The sequence below is a fragment of the Xenopus laevis genome, chromosome 3L, assembly GCF_017654675.1.
Source record: "Xenopus laevis strain J_2021 chromosome 3L, Xenopus_laevis_v10.1, whole genome shotgun sequence".
NCBI classification, from domain to species: domain Eukaryota; kingdom Metazoa; phylum Chordata; class Amphibia; order Anura; family Pipidae; genus Xenopus; species Xenopus laevis.
In genome coordinates this window covers 114,884,669-114,902,977 of record NC_054375.1, presented here as the reverse complement: position 1 = coordinate 114,902,977, position 18,309 = coordinate 114,884,669, and the positions used below count along the sequence as shown (strand labels likewise).

Here is an 18,309-nt window from a genome sequence, read left to right as displayed (position 1 = left end):
CACCTTATCGTTTAAAGCAGGGGTCCCCAACCTTTTTTACCTGTGAGCTACATTCAAATGTAAAAAGAGTTGGGGAGCAACGCAAGCATGAAAAAGTCCCTTGGGGTGCCAAATAAGGGCTGTGATTGGCTATTGGTAGCCCCTATGTGGCTATGGCAACCTACAAGAGGCTCAGGCTCTACCTGGCAGTACATCTTGTTTTTATACAATTAAAACTCACTTCAAAGTCTGAAATTCAAAAATAAGCACCTGCTTTGAGGCCACTGAGAGCAAGGGGTTGGAGAGCAACATGTTGCTCACGAGCTACTGGTTGGGGATCACTGGTTTAAAGTATTGCATTCGGTCCGGCTGGCGTGACCTAATAAGGAAAATGAGCAGTAACACATGTGGAGATCGTTAGAACAAAACCTTGTCTACATTCACATAACTGTCGATTTTTACCAGGAGCCACTTAACCTTCCTGTATGTTTTTGTTTGGTGGGAGAGTACCCATGGAGACAACAAACACCTTGCAGATAGTGCCCTAGCAGGAATCAAACCTAGGCCAACAGCACCACACCAACGGGAATACTTTATACAGTGCTTCTTAAATTGTTGAGGGTGGTGGGCTATTTATCAGAGAGTATTATTTGCCCCCCTCCCCATTTAACTAGAGCAAGAATATAAAAGAGCTGTTTGAAAAATGAATATCATTACAAATATGGGAGGCACTAATAAACATAAAAGAGTCTGGAAAGTTTGTGAGAAATATAATCGACTAAATGGCCTTGGTACACGGGAGAAATACTTACAAATTTGTGGCTATTGCATGATGTTTTGCACATGATAGATGCCTTTAGTCAAATAAGAAGGAAAACAAAATAATTTACATACATTTCAGCCAAATGCATTGCCTTTAGTAGATCACAGTAATTGCTTCAAGGAAAACTTCAGCAAAATTGTTGTGCAATTTACAATTATCATTCCAGTACATATTAAATCAACCCGTTAGCCCACCTGGTTAAATAGTCAGGCATAGTGGTGCTTTCAGCATAATTAGACTTTTCATTCTATTTTTGTTTCCTATTTCATCCTGGTGATGCAAAGCTTTAAAATATGTTATATATGTTTCCCATTTTAACTTTCTTAAAGGTTTTTGTTCTGTATCTTAGGCATGCAGAGTTTCATTTCATCCAGCCAGAAAGAATATTACAAGCAGACACAGAAAGTAATCATACAGGTAGGAATGCAGTTTGACAGAAAACTAGTTATTTGGTTTGTGTGCTTTATAGCGCATATACAATAACATTTATATGTGTATTTCTGGATTATTAATTTTGTAATTTCTTTGGAAACTTTCTTTGGATTGTTATTTAAAAACTCAGATTCCACAATATGTTATATATGACAGATGTTGAAATCAGAAAAGAGTAAGCTATATTGAATACTATGGGTAAAAAATTGTTGGAGGCTTTTTTCTAAGGCCCTGCTATGGACACTTTCATTGTTATCAAACTATAGAATATAATGAAGATATCATGCAACATTAGTTTTCTGAATAAATGTCATGCTGTGAACTGAAAATTTTTCGAGCTATATTATACCCCAATGCTGCAAAAATCCTGAATCTGGAAATCTGCCATTTTAGGCCTGTCATGGTCCCAATTTGAAGATGTATGTATGTATGTATATTTTTATTTGTATAGCGCTCCTTGAAGGCAAAGCACTGTACAGCAAAACAATAAATACGTACTTACAAACAAGGGTTCACTACATTATTAAGTAACAATGTAGTAAATATTCACATAAATATAAAATATAATTAAAATAAATATTAAGTGCTCAGTGTCAAGGAGACAAAATGATTGAGGACCATATCCCGTGGGGCTTACAGTCTAAATCGTAGGGTAAATTACGGACACAATTCGGAGGGGTATTAAAACTCTGTAGGTTACTATGAGTGACTGTCATATAAGTGACAGTTTCCAGTTCAAGTGTTATCCAGGTGCTCCCAGAGGTAGTCTTTGCGTTTTGTTTTAAAAACACTGAAGGAGGATTCTCTCCGGAGAGATTCAGGAATGGCATTCCAAATATAAGGAGCCGCAAGACAGAAAGGTTTGACACGGGAAACAGCAGTAGTAGTAGTAGGGGGTGCAACCAACGGTTGCTCTGAGAGGAGCGGAGGTTTCGGCCAGGAACATATAGAGAAGAGATGAGATGTAGTTAGGTGCAGAGGAATGAAGGGCTTTGAAGGTTAATGAGGAGGAGTTTATAAGTTATTCTTTGTTTTATAGGAAGCCATGATTCAGCAGGGGAGGGGCCTGTACTCCTTTGGATGAGAGGAGAATAATTCTGGCAGCAGTGTTTAATACAGACTGTAGAGGGGAGAGATGGGAGTTAGGGAGGCCAGTTAGTAGAAGGTTACAGTAATCTATTCGGGATAGGATGAGAGCATGCATGAGCGTCTTGGCTGTAGCAGGTGAAAGGAAGGAACAGATTTTGGCAATATTAGAAAAAGTGACAGGTTTTGACAGTGATGTTAATGTGATAAGAGAAGAAGAGAGTAGTCAAAGATTACCCCCAGACAGTGTGCTGAGTTGACAGGGTTAATGAGCATGCCATCAATAAAGATTAGTAAAAAGGGGAGTAGAACATTGTGGTTTGCATTGGGTTTAGACGATAATCTAAAAATTTTGGTTTCGGGCAAAAACCAGAAAAATCGAGCGATCGACAGAAAAGCCTGAAAAAAACCGTACTATTAGGGTTTTTGCTCGATTTTATTACTTTTTTTATGAATCCGATTTGTTCAAGTTATTTTATCAATGAGTAAGGCAGAATCTGGGATGGGAGTTTGGTCAAGCTTTTTTATTAAAACAATGAGATAAAATTGAGTTTTAGTAAATAACCCCCTAGGTGTTTACCACTTTTCATATGCTTTTCAAACACTTTAATGGTGTACCTGTAGCACTAGATGGTGCTTATGCCAAAGGCTGTATATAGCTCAAGGCTAGTATACAGTTCTAGCTAAGATCTTTATTAGTATTTACTACATAATTGTCCCAAAAGGAGTACTGAAATGAGTAAATTGGCATTCGGTTACCTGAAGTGGTTTCAGGGCTACAGTAGGAAGTTTTGTCATCTGCATTTGATCTTTTTCAAAATGGGAGACAAAACATTTAGAGGCACATTTATCAGAGGTCAAATTTCGAATTCATGTGAGTATTTTTAAACTTCCATAAACTCTCATGAACTTGTAATTCAACTAGGGATGCAGCGAATCCAGGATATGCAAATTAGGGGTGGGGAGGGAAATCGGGTGACTTTTTGTCACAAAACAAGGAAGTAAATTTTTTTACCCCTTCCCACCCCTAATTTGCATATGCAAATTAGGGTTCGGACTCGGTTCGGTATTCGGCCAAATCTTTCACAAAGGAAATAAAATAGTGGATTCGGTGCATCCCTAAATTCGACCATTCAAAAATTTAATTAAAAAGAAAAAAATATTAAGAGCAAATTTTTTAAACTCAGATGAATAGGATCGACCCGAAAACTCGATTTTTTTCTGTGAAAAAAACTCAAATGTCAGGAAGGCTACAAACAACTCAGAATTGGTCCCTGGATGTCTCCCATTGACTTAAACAGCAATTCGGCAGGTTTTAGGTTGCAAATAGTCAAATTCAATTTCTTAAAGGGCCAGAGTATGATAAATCTCAAAATCTAATTCAAATTTTTTGAAACTCAAATCAAATTTGGATAATTCCCTAGTAGAATTTGCCAATGTTGACCATAAAAAACCCAGAAAATGTGAAGTTCAAATTTTCAATTTGACCCTTGAAAAATCTGCCCCTTGAAGTTACCTTCCTACTGGGATTAAAGTAAATTGTGGTAGTAAAACAAATGCATCACATAATAACCCAATGTAACCCTGCAAGGCAACACGCAACTATGAGATACATACACGGTCAGGCTGGAGGCCCCGGTGCCTACTGAGGCTGCTGTCTCAGGGGCTCCCCTCCGACCTCCCCACCCCTAAAGCAAAGCCCCCTCTGGCCGCAAGGAGGAGATCCAGTGATAATGCCAAACCCAACTATTGATCCCTGCAGCTGTTTCTGGTAGTGATGGTTCAACAAGAACTGAAACTCACATGTTGGGCATATCTTTTATCTCACTGGATAAATTTGTATTTCCTCTGTTTTTTAGCCATACCAAAAGCAATAAGCGTGCACTGGCGAGGAAATCACAATCTACTTATGTACCTGCTGGTCCGACCTCCAAAGGATAAACCAGGTATCACACCAAATAGAGTTATTTTAAGGAATCCAATCCAAGTAAATAACTAAAGATTGTGTATCTTGTAGTGTTGTGTGGGCCGGCATGTGGGTTTGGCCGACTCCTGCACAAAATCTTCGGTCGCGGGCGGGTCCTGGTCGAGCTTTTCTCCTGCTCTCATTGCCCCTCAACCTAGAACTTCTGGCACCTAAATTGATAGACTCGAGCCAGCCCCTGCCCCCCCCCTTATGTGACATCAGGACGGGTGCGGGTCTATAAACAGGGGGGCAATAGCGGGCCAGGTGCGGATTGGTAGGGGGAGGGTTAGGGCCAGGCTCGGGTAGAGAATTTCTCAACCTGCACATCACTAGTATGTGGGGAATTGTGTGTTTGGTAAATGTTTACCACTTTGCAAAGTACAAAGGTCTTTCCATAACTTGGATCTCCATAGTGATAGTGATAGTTTAAATGATAAATAATCATTTAAACATGAATAAAACCAATAGGATTGTTTTGCACCAATGTGGATTAATGCACCTTAATTGTCATCAATTACAAGGTACTGTTTTATTATTACAGAGAAAAAGGAAATACTTTTTAAAAAATTTAATTAGAATTACTTAATTAAAATGGAGTCTATGGGAGATGACCTTCACGTAATTTGGAGGTTTCTGGAGAACAGGGTTCCAGATAATGGATCCTATACCTGTATTATACACAACATAAAGCTCTACTAGAAAATCTAAACCCCCATGTAGATCTTACTGTAGCGCTAGTCTTACATATTTTATATTTGCATAAATTCTGCACCCAAAAAGCATATTAGGGCAGGCCATTATTAGAAAGGCTCAGTATATCTGATTGTATTCAAATTATGGGACTCATGCCTTTCCCTTAGAAAATCTTCATTTGTGATATATTGTGCACGTTGTCCTTCCAGAAAATGTAATCATTTAAATAAGAATTAACAATGCCTTTCTGTTATCTTGTTTAGATGCTGACCCAAAGCCTGATACAGTATGGCCCTGTGCAGCTGCTATCACTTGTTCAGCCATCAGTTCTTGCTTTTCATACTTAGCTGTGAGCTTGGCAGATGGAACCTTTACTATTTGGGACATAAAATATTCTGGTGAGTTCATGTTCATGTTTCTTCTTTGCATTTACTTAAATATTGAGTTGTTTATGTTTATTTTCCATAAATTGTTGTTTTCACTATTTCCCATTTTTTCAGGGTTCCCTTTGGCCGTAGTTGCCCTTCCAGAGGAAAGGTCAATTGGTGGCCTTCAATTCTTAGATTACCCTGCAGTTAATGCAGATCCATTGCCCAATGGCATTCCTGCTACACCCAGAGTTAAACTATTAGTGTGGTGCACTGATAACTCATTGTACCTTGCTACAGCATCTGGAGGCAAGGAAACAAGTCTTGCCATACTTCGAGAAAGGTCAGCATCCTAAGCCAATAAAAACATACAACCAGAATATAGCATATCATCATGTGTGGAGCCAAGGATAATGATAGAAAAATGTCTTATCGTAATAGGAATGTAAAATGCGCTCTTAGCAGCAAAAATCTTCTGTTATAGAAGGAAAAAAAATGGAAAGTACAAAAGAATGGTGAAAATATAATGTTAGCTACTTGTACTTAAAGGGGACATATATGGGCTGTTTTATTATGCAAGGTAGATCTTGCTTTGACGTTTTAAAAAGAAAAACATTTTTTTTTTTTTTAAATAAATGGCACCGCTGGATTAAGGGGCTAGCTTTTTAGATTTGGGGAAAAAAACAATTGTGGTTGAACGATTTTTTTTAAAAGGGTATAGGAAAAAAGCAATCAATGAAATATGAGTTATAATCACTTGTATTTTTTCTTATTTCCCATTTCCCAAATCTGAAGTACAAGCATTAATAAATAAGCCCCCTGGAGTTCTTCAATAAGTAATGGTAAATAATATGGCACCTAATTTCAATTTGGGCTAAAATGGATTGTTTTGGCTAATAATTTCACATTTATGGGAGCTTTTCATAGATCCACTCTGCCTGTGTCTTGGTAGGGATGTCCTAATGATCCTTCCTCTGAAACATAGGAGAATGTGGGTTTTCACAAAAGGAAATACAAACTGCAGTTCACTGTTTATTACTATTACTATTTTGGATTCGGGCGAACCCCCGAATTCTTCGTGAAAGATTCGGGAAAATACCAAATCCGAATCCTAATTTGCAAATGCAAATTAGGGGTGGGAAGGGGAAAAAATTTTTCTTCCCTGTTTTGTGACAAAAAGTCACGTGATTTCCCTCCCCCATTATATGCAAATTAGGATTCAGATTCGGTTCGGCCAGGTAGAAGGATTTAGCCGAATCCGAATCCTGCTAAAAAAAAGGCCGAATCCTGGATTCAGTGCATCCCTAATTATTAGTGGTGTTTCAAATTATATTATGAAATATACTTATATGGGAAACATTGCTATCCAAATGTGCTTACCTCTGTGTTTTTATTGATATATATATTTATTGGACCCAAGAAACAGCAAGTTTGCTTTTAGGTAGAACTACAGTAACAAATGTACGGCTATTTAGGTGCCAATTTTTGGAATTAGGTTTCCTGTAGGATCCCTAGCATTTCATATGATGCAAGAGCACTTGTCTGTCCCCTGGAATACTAATGGCAGAAATTAAGAGGGTCATTTATCAAAAGTCGAATTTTAGATCTTTGTGAGCTTTTTTATACCTCATATAAACTCGAATGAACTCACAACTTGAATGGTTTCTAAATTAAGAAAAAACTTTAATGAAAAAAAAATCAGTAAATTCTGGGTTAATGACCCTAAAACTTGAATTGGTTGAGTTTTTGCGAAAGAAAAACTCGAATAAATCAAGTTTTTGAACAAAAAACACGAAAAAAACTCAAACATCATGAAGGCTACAGACATCTTCAAATGGTTTAAGGGACCTCTATCAGTGACTTCTACATGACCGCCACAGGTTTTACATGGTGTATTTTTGGATTCAAGCTATTTCCAGCTTCGGGGTATAATAAATCCTTTTTTAACCTGAAAATTTGAGTTTTGATTGAAAAATACCCGCGAAAACTGGAATTTTTTCATTGGACAAAACAGAGCGACCCTTAATAAATCTTCGCCTGAGTACGTGTCCCCTTGAAACTGACAGTACAGACATAATCTGCACCAGTCATTGCCATGGGCACAAGTACTTACAGTCCCAAAGGAAAATACAAAGCTAGACAAAAATATAAACTGCTAGAAATATTTGTGGCAATATTTAACTCAAACACTAATCTCACGGAAAAAATGTTTATTTTATTTTGTTCTCTTAGCTCAGGCAACTCTGATGAACACATCAGTACAGTTGCACCTGTTCCCTGCCTTCCTAATGCCGTAAGTTTTGCATCTGCTATGTATTACTAAATGCACTTTGACTCAACATATTTTTTGCCTAATAGTACCCCCTACTGGGAGAATGAATGTAGTTGATATTGTTGTAAGATCTTTATTTGTTCATGTTTAAGAAGACTGACATGGGTTGTGGCAGCTCCCTGCCATTCCTGGTCATATTGTCAAGCTTTATCTTATAGTCATTCTTTTGTAATATATTTTTATGCAATAGTAAAGCTAGGTAGGCTTGGGAAGATCACTGGTCAGTTACACAAACCAAGAGACCAATTGGTAAAAAACAGATCCATAGTAACTGATATTTTTATGAGGCACCCCCACTGTTTGGGAACCTGTGCCTGTGACACACAGCGATGAAGGAAGCAAGTATACACAAAATAATGCTAGTGTTTTAAAGTAATGAAAATATCATGTAGTGTTGCCCTGCACTGGTAAAACTTGCTTCAGAAACACTACTATAGTTCATATAAACAAGCTGCTGAGTAACAATGGCGGAAATTGAAAAATTACTATATGGCACAGGATAAATAATGGATAACAGATAACACTATTATGTTCTACAGAGCTTATCTGCTATCTGCTGTGTAACTTGAGCCTTTTCTCCTTTGAATGGCTGCCCCCATGGCTACACAGCAGCTTATTTATATAAACAATAGTAGTTTTTCGGAAGCAAACACAGCAGTTTTACTAGTGCAGGGTAACACTGCATTATATTTTTATTACATTAAAACAATTTAATTTTTTGATGTTACTGGTCCTTTAACCTCCGACTTGCTAGTAAGATCACTGCAGAAATTGCCAATAAGCACTCCATTAAACCCAGACTTGCCTGTAAGATCACTGCAGAAATGGCCAATGAGCACTCAATTAACTTCGGACTTGCCATCAAGATCACTACAGAAATGGCCAAATGAGCACTCAATTAACTCCGGACTTGCCATTAAGATCAGTGCAGAAATGGGCAATAAGCACTCCATTAAGCCCAGTGTCACGATCGCCGCCCGGAGCTCCGGGCGGCGCGTCCCTCCTTGCCGGCGTCGCTCCCAAAATGGCGGCGCCCATGGCCGCCACGTGGGTAGCGGCGCCGGCGCGATGACGTCAGCGCGTCGACGTCGGCGCAAGAGCGTCAATGACGTCAGAATGGCGCCAAATTTGAAAATAAAAGCGCCAACTAGACGCCAGAATGGCGCCCAAGAATAGGAATACTTTCCCTAAAGTGTATCCTGGGTTTCCTGTGTGCCTTATTGCCAAATCTTGTTCCTGATCTGTTTCTTGACCCTTTGCCTGGACTTTGGACTTTGTTTGTATTCTGCCTGCCTGTGAACTCTTGCCTGATCCTGAATATTCTTCGTTTAACCCTTTGGACACCGCGACCTTGTTCCCTCAAGAGGGCTTCCTCCTTGATCCTGACAACCTCCCTGGAGGGAGCTCCCGGCTCCCTGACATTATTCTTGGGCCATGGATCCTTCTGAGGAAGCCACACCTGATGTGACGAGCACTCCGCGGACTGGCATCCCGCATGGAGGACTACGAAAACCAGCAGGTTCGCATTGGGCAAGCACTCGATGTCCTGCTTGCTCGAGTGCCTTCTGCGCCCTCCGCTGCTCCACCTACTGGAGATCCCCCCATGGCGGCAGCCTCTATGAACGCAAGCTACCCGACAGGTGAGCCTCGCATTCCACCTCCCCTTCGCTTTAGTGGGGATCCACAAGCCTGCAGGGGATTTGCCACACAGTGCCAAATTCAATTTGAGTTCCAACCCACACAGTTTCCAAGTGAACGTTCCAAGGTGGGGTATGTGATGTCTCGATTGGAAGGCAAGCCACTGGAGTGGGCAACGTCTCTTTGGGAGAAGAATTCCCCGGTGACTTATGATGTTAAAGACTTTCTCCAAGCTTTTCGCATAGTCTTTGATGCTCCAGGTCGGGTCACGAACGCCCCTGCCCGTCTCTTGCAGCTCCGGCAGGGAAGCCGCAGTGTCAATGAGTACGCTATAGACTTCCGAACACTGATGGCGGAGACTTCCTGGTGTGATGACGCTTACAAGGCCGTATACTACCAAGGCCTATCCATCCGCATCAAAGATGATCTCGTCTCCAGAGAGACTCCTGACACCCTGGAAGGACTGATCGCGCTTTCAAAGGCCGATTCTGCAAGCACCCGCTGTCCCTGTGACTCATGTGTCCACGTCTCCCCTGGAGGAACCTATGCAAGTAGGAAAAGCTCGCCTCTCCGAGCAGGAAAGACTCCGAAGACGTATGGCAGGGCTCTGTTTGTACTGTGGTGGGCATTCCCATTTTGCCAACGCCTGTCCTGCCAAAGCCAAGAGTTTTGTACCCCGAGGTATGTCTCAGGTTTCTCATGTAGGGGGCATCACTCGAGGTCCTCAGGAGAAGTATCAAGAAAATTCACGCAGACTTCTCCTTCCTTTGCAGATTCATCTGGCAAGTAAGTCTATCTTCGAAAGGGCCTTCCTCGACTCCGGTGCAGATGGCAATTTCATGGACGCCTTCTTTGCCGAACGCATGAAGATTCCCCTGCTTCCATTGTCTTCACCCCTGCGAATTACCGCCATAGATGACAAACCCCTGGAGTTTGAATTCGTCACAATGTTCACGGCGGAACTATCTGTACAAGTTGGGGCGCTGCATCAAGAAAAACTTTCATTCTTCATCATTCCCTGTCCTTCTACTCCAGTAATATTGGGTCTTCCATGGTTACGTCTGCATAACCCCACCATAGACTGGTCCACTGGGCAGATCTCTCGTTGGAGTTTATTTTGCCTGCAACATTGCCTTCCGCCAAAACCCCTCGAGAAGGTGAATGTCTCCACTGCGGAACTAAAGACTTTGCCCTCCACTTACAAGGGATTTTCCGATGTGTTTTTGTAAAAAGTCTGCAGAGTTCCTTCCCCCACATCGCTCCTATGACTGTCCGGTTGAACTCCTGCCAGGAGCCATGCCCCCCAGAGGGCGCACTTACCCTCTCTCTCCTGCTGAGACTACCGCTATGAAGGAGTACATCCAAGAAAATCTCCAGCGAGGGTTTATCCGCCCTTCTACCTCTCCTGCAGGGGCTGGGTTCTTCTTCGTGGAGAAGAAGGACGGAGTCCTTCGGCCTTGTATAGACTATCGGGGCCTGAATAAGATCACCGTGAAAAACAGGTACCCCCTGCCCCTGATTGCCGAGCTCTTTGACCAGCTGAAAGGAGCAAAGATTTTCTCCAAGTTGGATCTCCGGGGGGCCTACAACCTCATTCGCATCCGGGAGGGTGACGAATGGAAGACGGCATTCAACACTCGGGATGGGCACTATGAATATCTTGTCATGCCCTTCGGCCTATGCAATGCTCCTGCCGTCTTCCAGGAGTTTGTTAATGATGTGTTCCGAGATCTCCTAGGAAGGTTCGTAGTCGTATACTTGGACGACATCCTGATCTTCTCCAAGGACCTTGAAAGTCATCGCTCCCAGGTGAAGGAGGTACTCTCTCGTCTGAGGAAGAACTCTCTCTTCGCCAAGTTGGAGAAGTGTGTCTTCGAGGTATCCAAGATCCCCTTCCTAGGGTACATTATCTCTCCAGAGGGATTTGAGATGGACCCCGTGAAAGTGTCGGCCATCCAGGAGTGGCCTCTCCCACTGAGTACCAAGGCAATCCAGAGATTCATCGGATTTGCTAATTATTATCGACAGTTCATCCGGGGGTTCTCTTCCCGCATTGCACCTATCCTGGCCCTCATCCGGAAAGGGGGTAAACCAAGCCTGTGGCCTCCATCTGCCTTAGAAGCCTTTCAGTCATTGAAAGAGGCCTTCACGTCCGCTCCTGTTCTCCGACATCCCAATCCCGCACTACCCTTCTGCATCGAGGTTGATGCTTCAGAAGTCGGAGCCGGAGCTATCCTTTCTCAGAGACACTCCACTGATGGAAAATTGCACCCCTGTGCGTATTTCTCCAAGAAGTTCTCATCCGCAGAGCAGAACTATGATGTCGGAAATCGAGAACTCTTGGCAGTCAAGCTTGCCCTTGAAGAATGGCGTCACCTCCTGGAGGGCTCTGAAATTCCTGTCCAGATTTACACAGATCACAAGAATCTGGAGTTTATACAGTCCCTCAAGAGGCTAAATCCCAGACAAGCCAGGTGGGCCCTTTTCTTTTCTCGATTTAACTTTGTTTTGACTTATCGCCCAGGTTCCAAGAATCTGAAGGCCGACGCCTTGTCTCGTAGCTTCACTCCGGTGGACCGTGACCCTGAGAGGCAGGAACCAATCATTCCACCAGTCAAGATCATTGCCTCTCTGTATCCCCAATTTGCCGACCAGATCTTGGCTGGGCAGTCCTCGGCTCCTCAAGATACTCCGATTGGCATGGCCTTCGTCCCTCCAGAACTTCGCCTGGCCATCCTGCAACAGACCCACTGCTCCAGGCAAGCTGGACATCCTGGTCCGGCCAAGACCCTTGAACTCTTGAGGCGCCTAGTCTGGTGGCCTGATATCCGCAAGGATGTAAAGGACTTTGTGGCTGCTTGTAATGTCTGTGCCACTTCTAAGCCTAGCCATTCCCGCCCCAGCGGGTTGTTACAGCCTTTGCCGGTTCCCTCTCGTCCGTGGACGCACCTCTCTATGGACTTTATTGTCGAACTTCCTCCCTCCGGTGGGAATACTGTGATCTGGGTTGTCATAGACCGCTTCAGCAAAATGGCCCATTTCATCCCTTTGAAGAAGTTACCCTCTGCGGTGGAATTATCCCAACTCTTTATTAAGTACATCTTCCGCCTGCATGGTTTCCCGGTGGAGATCGTCTCCGACAGAGGCACCCAGTTTACCGCCAAGTTCTGGCGTTCCCTATGTAAAGACTTGGGAATAACACTTCAATTTTCGTCTGCCTACCACCCGCAGACGAATGGGGCAGCTGAACGTGTGAACCAAGCCCTGGAACAGTTCCTGAGGAACCACGTATCCCTCTGCCAGGATGACTGGTCTGATCTCCTCCCATGGGCGGAATTCGCTCATAATAATGCTTGTCATTCCTCTACAGGGAGGTCTCCGTTCATGTCGGTGTATGGTCAGCATCCTCAAGCTTTTCCCCAAGACTTTGTGCTATCTGACGTCCCGGCTGCTGACGATTCCGCAGCCCATATGTCTGCTATTTGGGCTGCTACCAAGTTGAACCTAGAGAAGAGCGCTCTTGTTCATAAGACTTTCGCGGATCGTCGTCGAAGATCCTCTCCTCCCTACAAGGTGGGTGATAATGTCTGGCTCTCTTCCAGAAATATCCGGTTGAAGATACCATCTCCCAAGTTGGGTCCAAAATTCGTGGGTCCATTTCCCATCTTGGAGATAATCAACCCTGTGGCTGTCAGACTCCAGCTTCCACCAGAGATGAGAATCCCCAACGTGTTCCACGTGTCTCTGGTGAAACCCGCCATCACCAACCGGTTCTCTGGCGGTCAATCTCCTCCTCCTGCCATCTCTGTGGAGGGTCAACTCGAGTACGAGGTGGAGAAAATCCTAGACTCCAGGATCTCCAGAGGGTCCCTTCAGTACCTCATTCAGTGGAGGGGCTTTGGCCCTGAAGAATGCTCCTGGGAAGGACACCGTGATGTTCACGCTCCTCGTCTGGTGAGGGAGTTCCACTCCAAATTTCCCCAGAAGCCAAGTCCTGGTGGTCCGGAGGCCCCCCGTGAGGGGGGGGGTACTGTCACGATCGCCGCCCGGAGCTCCGGGCGGCGCGTCCCTCCTTGCCGGCGTCGCTCCCAAAATGGCGGCGCCCATGGCCGCCACGTGGGTAGCGGCGCCGGCGCGATGACGTCAGCGCGTCGACGTCGGCGCAAGAGCGTCAATGACGTCAGAATGGCGCCAAATTTGAAAATAAAAGCGCCAACTAGACGCCAGAATGGCGCCCAAGAATAGGAATACTTTCCCTAAAGTGTATCCTGGGTTTCCTGTGTGCCTTATTGCCAAATCTTGTTCCTGATCTGTTTCTTGACCCTTTGCCTGGACTTTGGACTTTGTTTGTATTCTGCCTGCCTGTGAACTCTTGCCTGATCCTGACTATTCTTCGTTTAACCCTTTGGACACCGCGACCTTGTTCCCTCAAGAGGGCTTCCTCCTTGATCCTGACAACCTCCCTGGAGGGAGCTCCCGGCTCCCTGACACCCAGACTTGCCTGTAAGATCACTAAAGAAATTGTCAATGAGCACCCCAGACTTGCTATTAAGATCACTAAAGAAATGGCCAATAAGCACTCCATTAACTCCAGACTTGTCTGTAAGATCACTAAAGAAATGGCCATAAGCACTCCATTAACCCCAGACTTGCTAAGAAGATCACTAAAGAAATGGCCAATTAGCACTCCATTAACCCCAGACTTGCCTGTAAGATCACTAAAGAAATGGTCATTGAGCACTCCATTAACCCCAGACTTTATAGTAAGATCACTAAAGAAATATCCAATGGCCATAACTTGGACCAGACCTCTAATGTTAGGTGGGGCCTTCTAGCCAAAAACGTGTCCATGTGCACTAAGGTTAATGCCATGCCTGTAAATGCATTTTTTAGAAAGAACAGATGGGAGCACATCATCTTTTCTCCTCCTGTGTAGAAAATTCAGGTAGAGAAAAGCTGCTGTGCCCTATGTACCACTAGATTTATGTGATAATAGTAATATGGGTATAATTTTTACTGTAAACATTTTTAATTTTTTTTTTGTAGGTCCTTCTATTTTTCCGTAATGGTTTAGTGGAGCTCATGGATGTTTTAACACAAGAAACTGTTTGTCAGTTTGGGCTTCCACTGAACCATCAGCTGTCATATCCCTGGCAACCAGTGTATGCTCTTGATCCAAAGCAATACTGTCTCTTTCTTAAAGGTATGTAACATATTCTTCCTGGAAACCGCCTTCAAAGTCAAATCTGGCTGCTATAAAACTGTGTGACAAGAAATGATAAATAGTTATGGGCGAATTTGACGCCGGTGGCAATTTGCTGGCTTCAAAATGGGCGTCTGTTAATCGTTGCCGGCGTCCAAATTGTCGCCAGCGTCGATTACGATTGGGTCGAAACGCGGAAATTCACCACAAATTCCCCCATCACTAATGATGATTTCATGCTTCAGCCATTTAATGCAGGGGTGGGTAACCTGCAGCCCGACAAGTTGTATTGTCATTGTAAACATACATACTTATATACAAGTAAATCAGTGTACAGGTAATATAACATAATGCTGTTCTAGCAAAACATATAACAAATAGCATATAAATATGATAGTGTGGTTTTGATAAAATAGTACACATATTTCTGCATCAAGGATCTGTAATCAGTATTAATTACTGTGCAACATGTCCACTGATACTGCAGGTGTAACTGTCTGTCTGTTGTAGCTCACTGCAGGCTGTATGTATTGGAGACAGTATAGAACTAGTTTGCAGTGGCATATAAACAGTTTCAATAAGTTGGTAAAATATTAGACTATGGATAACTACCTGAAAGACAACAGGAACATTCTCTTAATCCTGCACATGGGAATTGGTGCATCATGTAAAAATTCCTACTGCAGCTGTTTACATTAGTTCCCGCTGCAGTAGCAGAGCAGGAAGTGTTCCTGGCAAATATGGTCTTACAGGAAACAAAATGTAAGTAAGTGCTGAACTTGTTTTATTGCACAAATTTTATTATGGGTTATGGGGGTGCTTAACTTTTTACCTCTTACATACTGACCGCCTGGACCCTGTTAACTAAGTAGAATGTGGGCCTATTTAAAAATGGCCTCTAAATTCCACATATAGCCCCTTAAAATGTTGTCAGTCCATCTGAAATGTCTAACATATTTCTCCATCTCCCTTTCTTTGTCATTCAAAATATTTTTATTCCTTAGAAAATGTTTTCCTTTGTGTTGTCCAATAACGTTTCACTTTGGTAATTTACGTATTTGTGATCTTCTGACAGGGCAAGAGAAAGTAACTGTAAGTGACATTCTGGCTAACAGAAATGAGGCTTGTTCTCTATTTGCTTTCAATCTGAACTGTGCCCCTCTAGTGGATGCTTTCATTAAAAAACACCAATCTGTAGCACCTGCCAAACACATTATTCAGTGGGATAAGAATCACCTGCAACTGTTTCAGAGGAGGTAGGATGTTTTAATAGTTATTTGGTCACTGGCTTCATGTCTCCCTTGTGCTTGTCTCTGCTTATAAAACTTCTGAAATGTGAACATTAGGAGGGAATATGAGTCAGCCAGTAAGGTTGGCATCCTTTTGGCAAACATTTACCCAGTGCCACACAAATAAGGCAGGGGTAGCACCGTATGGGGGGGGGAGTGGATTGATGACGTTTAAGTAGAGGCATGACATAAAAGAGGCAAATCTGGCATGGATCAGGGGCAGAATGGATACAAATGAGCTGGAAGGGTGGATTGAGAGTATTGCTTGTAAGTATGTAATATCAATGCCAGCATTATCAGGCATTTTAACAGCTAGTCCAGGGAATTACAGGCCAGATGGCAATACTATCAGCCAGGCAGGCTTATTTACTGAGCAGACTTCTCTTTAATCCATCAGAAAACTCCTTTGTGGAAATTTTTTAATATACTTAAAATAATTGTTCAGTTTAAAAATAAAAACTGGGTAAATAAGCTGTACAAAATAAAAAATATTTCTAAAATAGCTTGTGGGCCAAAAATGTAATGTAAAAAAGCTGGAGTGACTGGATGACTAACATAATTGCCAGAACACTACTTCCTGCGTTGCAGCTCTCTTGGATTCCACTGATTGGTTACCAGGCAGTAACCAATCAGTGACTTGAGGGGGGGGCACATGGGTAATAATTGTTGCTTTTGAATCTGAGCTGCATGCTAAAGATCAATTGCAAACTTATTGAACAGTTATGTCCCATGTGACCCCCCTTAAAGTTGCTGATTAACTCAGTTGGGTTTTGTTCTATTTTGTTAGATATCCAGTCCCTTCAGCCTTTATACATTACATTTTTGGCTAACTAACTATATTAGAACCATTTTTTTTCACAGCCTATCTGTTTACCCAGTTTTTATTTTTACACTGAACTATTCCTTTAAAAGCAATTTTACACAAATATGTGTGCATTTTTTACAAACTTAGGTGTGGATGTTACTAATATGGAGCACTGTCACTATACCTTTAAATTAACTTTTAGAATGATGTAGAGAGTGATATTCTTTGACAATTTGCAACAGGTTTTAATTTTTTATTATTTAGGGTTTTTGAGTTATTTAGCTTTTTATTCAGCCACTCACTAGTTTGCAGTTTCAGCAATCTGGTTGCTAGGGTCAACAATAATGAAAAGTTGCTTAGAATTAGCCATTCTATAACATACTTAAAGTTAACTTTAAGGTGAACCACCCCTTTAATAAAAATATTTAAACTTAAAAAAAAAAACATCAGGGTTGTTTGACATTTTGGATAATGGATTTCTGGATAACAGATCACATACCTACGTATGTATATATTAGGGATGCACCGAATCCATTTTTTGGATTCGGCCGAACCCCCAAATCCTTGGTGAAAGATTCAGCCGAATATCGAACCGAATCCGAACCCTAATTTGCATATGCAAATTAGGGATGGGAAGGGGAAAAATGTTACTTCCGTGTTTTGCGACAAAAATTTCCCTCCCCACCCCTTATTTGCATATGCAAATTCAGTTCGGCTGGGCAGAAGGATTCAACCGAATCCTGCTGAAAAAGGCCGAATCCCGAACCGAATCCTGGATTCGGTGCATCCCTAGTATATATACACTTCACTAGTTTATGACTTGATAAAATTACCATTCTTTATATTTTTATTGTCTACAGGTTGCAAACGTATCCAGAAAGAAGCAAACATATTTCAGAGACTTGGGATTTCCTAAGGAAACAAGCGTCTTCTTTAATCCAGCAGGATAAGCGCATTAGGTGATGTTTTGTCTGCACATCATGTGTTCTAGCAAGACACTTTTATATTGTTATCTGAAGTCCAATCTGCAATTCTGTAAATTGATATTTTCGACTTCTGTAGATTTCTAGCATGCTACAAAAGTGTAATTAGTTCTGTGCAAACTGACACATTAATCGACTATGATAATTTAGTCAATTCTGGTAATTTTGGAAATTGTTTTACCTGAGAAAAAAATGTAACTGATGGTGGGATTTCATCAGAATTTTAGTACTGTCTTCAAGCACAAATACAACATTTACATTTTAAGTAGTGTGTGTGTTATCTTCATACTTCCCTTTACACTGTGATTTTCAGCATTGTAAAGGGGAACCCTTAAGGCTACAGCATAAGCATACTAGCTATTTTATTCTCTGCTACTTGAAACTTAAAAATTAAACAGCCATGGTTTTTACTGTTAGCTATATGGCATCTCTCTCTCTCTCTCTCTCTCTCTATGTAATTCACCAGCTAGTGCAATAGAGCATGGGTTACATGTGACTCTAACACTTCAGGTTAGGGCCTTCGCTCTATGGAAGATTAAAGGTGTGGTGTAGTGTTACTACAACTCCCACAGGCTACTGTGCAATAACAAAAGACTTGGGCACCAGGAGGTTCTTAATAAAATAGGAACAAGGTTTATTGAACTATGCACTAGCCAAGTGACATCAGGTTTCTACTCACGCAGGAGTTGAGGCAACAGCATATACACAGATC

At 42.2% G+C, this 18,309-nt stretch overlaps 1 protein-coding gene across 1 annotated transcript in view; it reads left to right on the top strand.

Annotated features, from left to right (window-relative positions):
- Positions 1 to 17,862, top strand: part of wdr93.L (WD repeat domain 93 L homeolog) — a 45,837-nt gene extending 27,975 nt beyond the window's left edge. The window contains exons 9-16 of the mRNA XM_018253205.2: positions 1,152 to 1,219; positions 4,180 to 4,266; positions 5,243 to 5,377; positions 5,480 to 5,690; positions 7,580 to 7,640; positions 14,364 to 14,520; positions 15,596 to 15,776; positions 17,475 to 17,862. Coding sequence (XP_018108694.1) covers positions 1,152 to 1,219; positions 4,180 to 4,266; positions 5,243 to 5,377; positions 5,480 to 5,690; positions 7,580 to 7,640; positions 14,364 to 14,520; positions 15,596 to 15,776; positions 17,475 to 17,577 — 1,003 coding nt within the window. The 3' untranslated portion in view covers positions 17,578 to 17,862. The remainder of the gene's footprint in view (positions 1 to 1,151; positions 1,220 to 4,179; positions 4,267 to 5,242; positions 5,378 to 5,479; positions 5,691 to 7,579; positions 7,641 to 14,363; positions 14,521 to 15,595; positions 15,777 to 17,474) is intronic.
- The last annotated feature ends 447 nt before the right edge of the window (positions 17,863 to 18,309 follow it).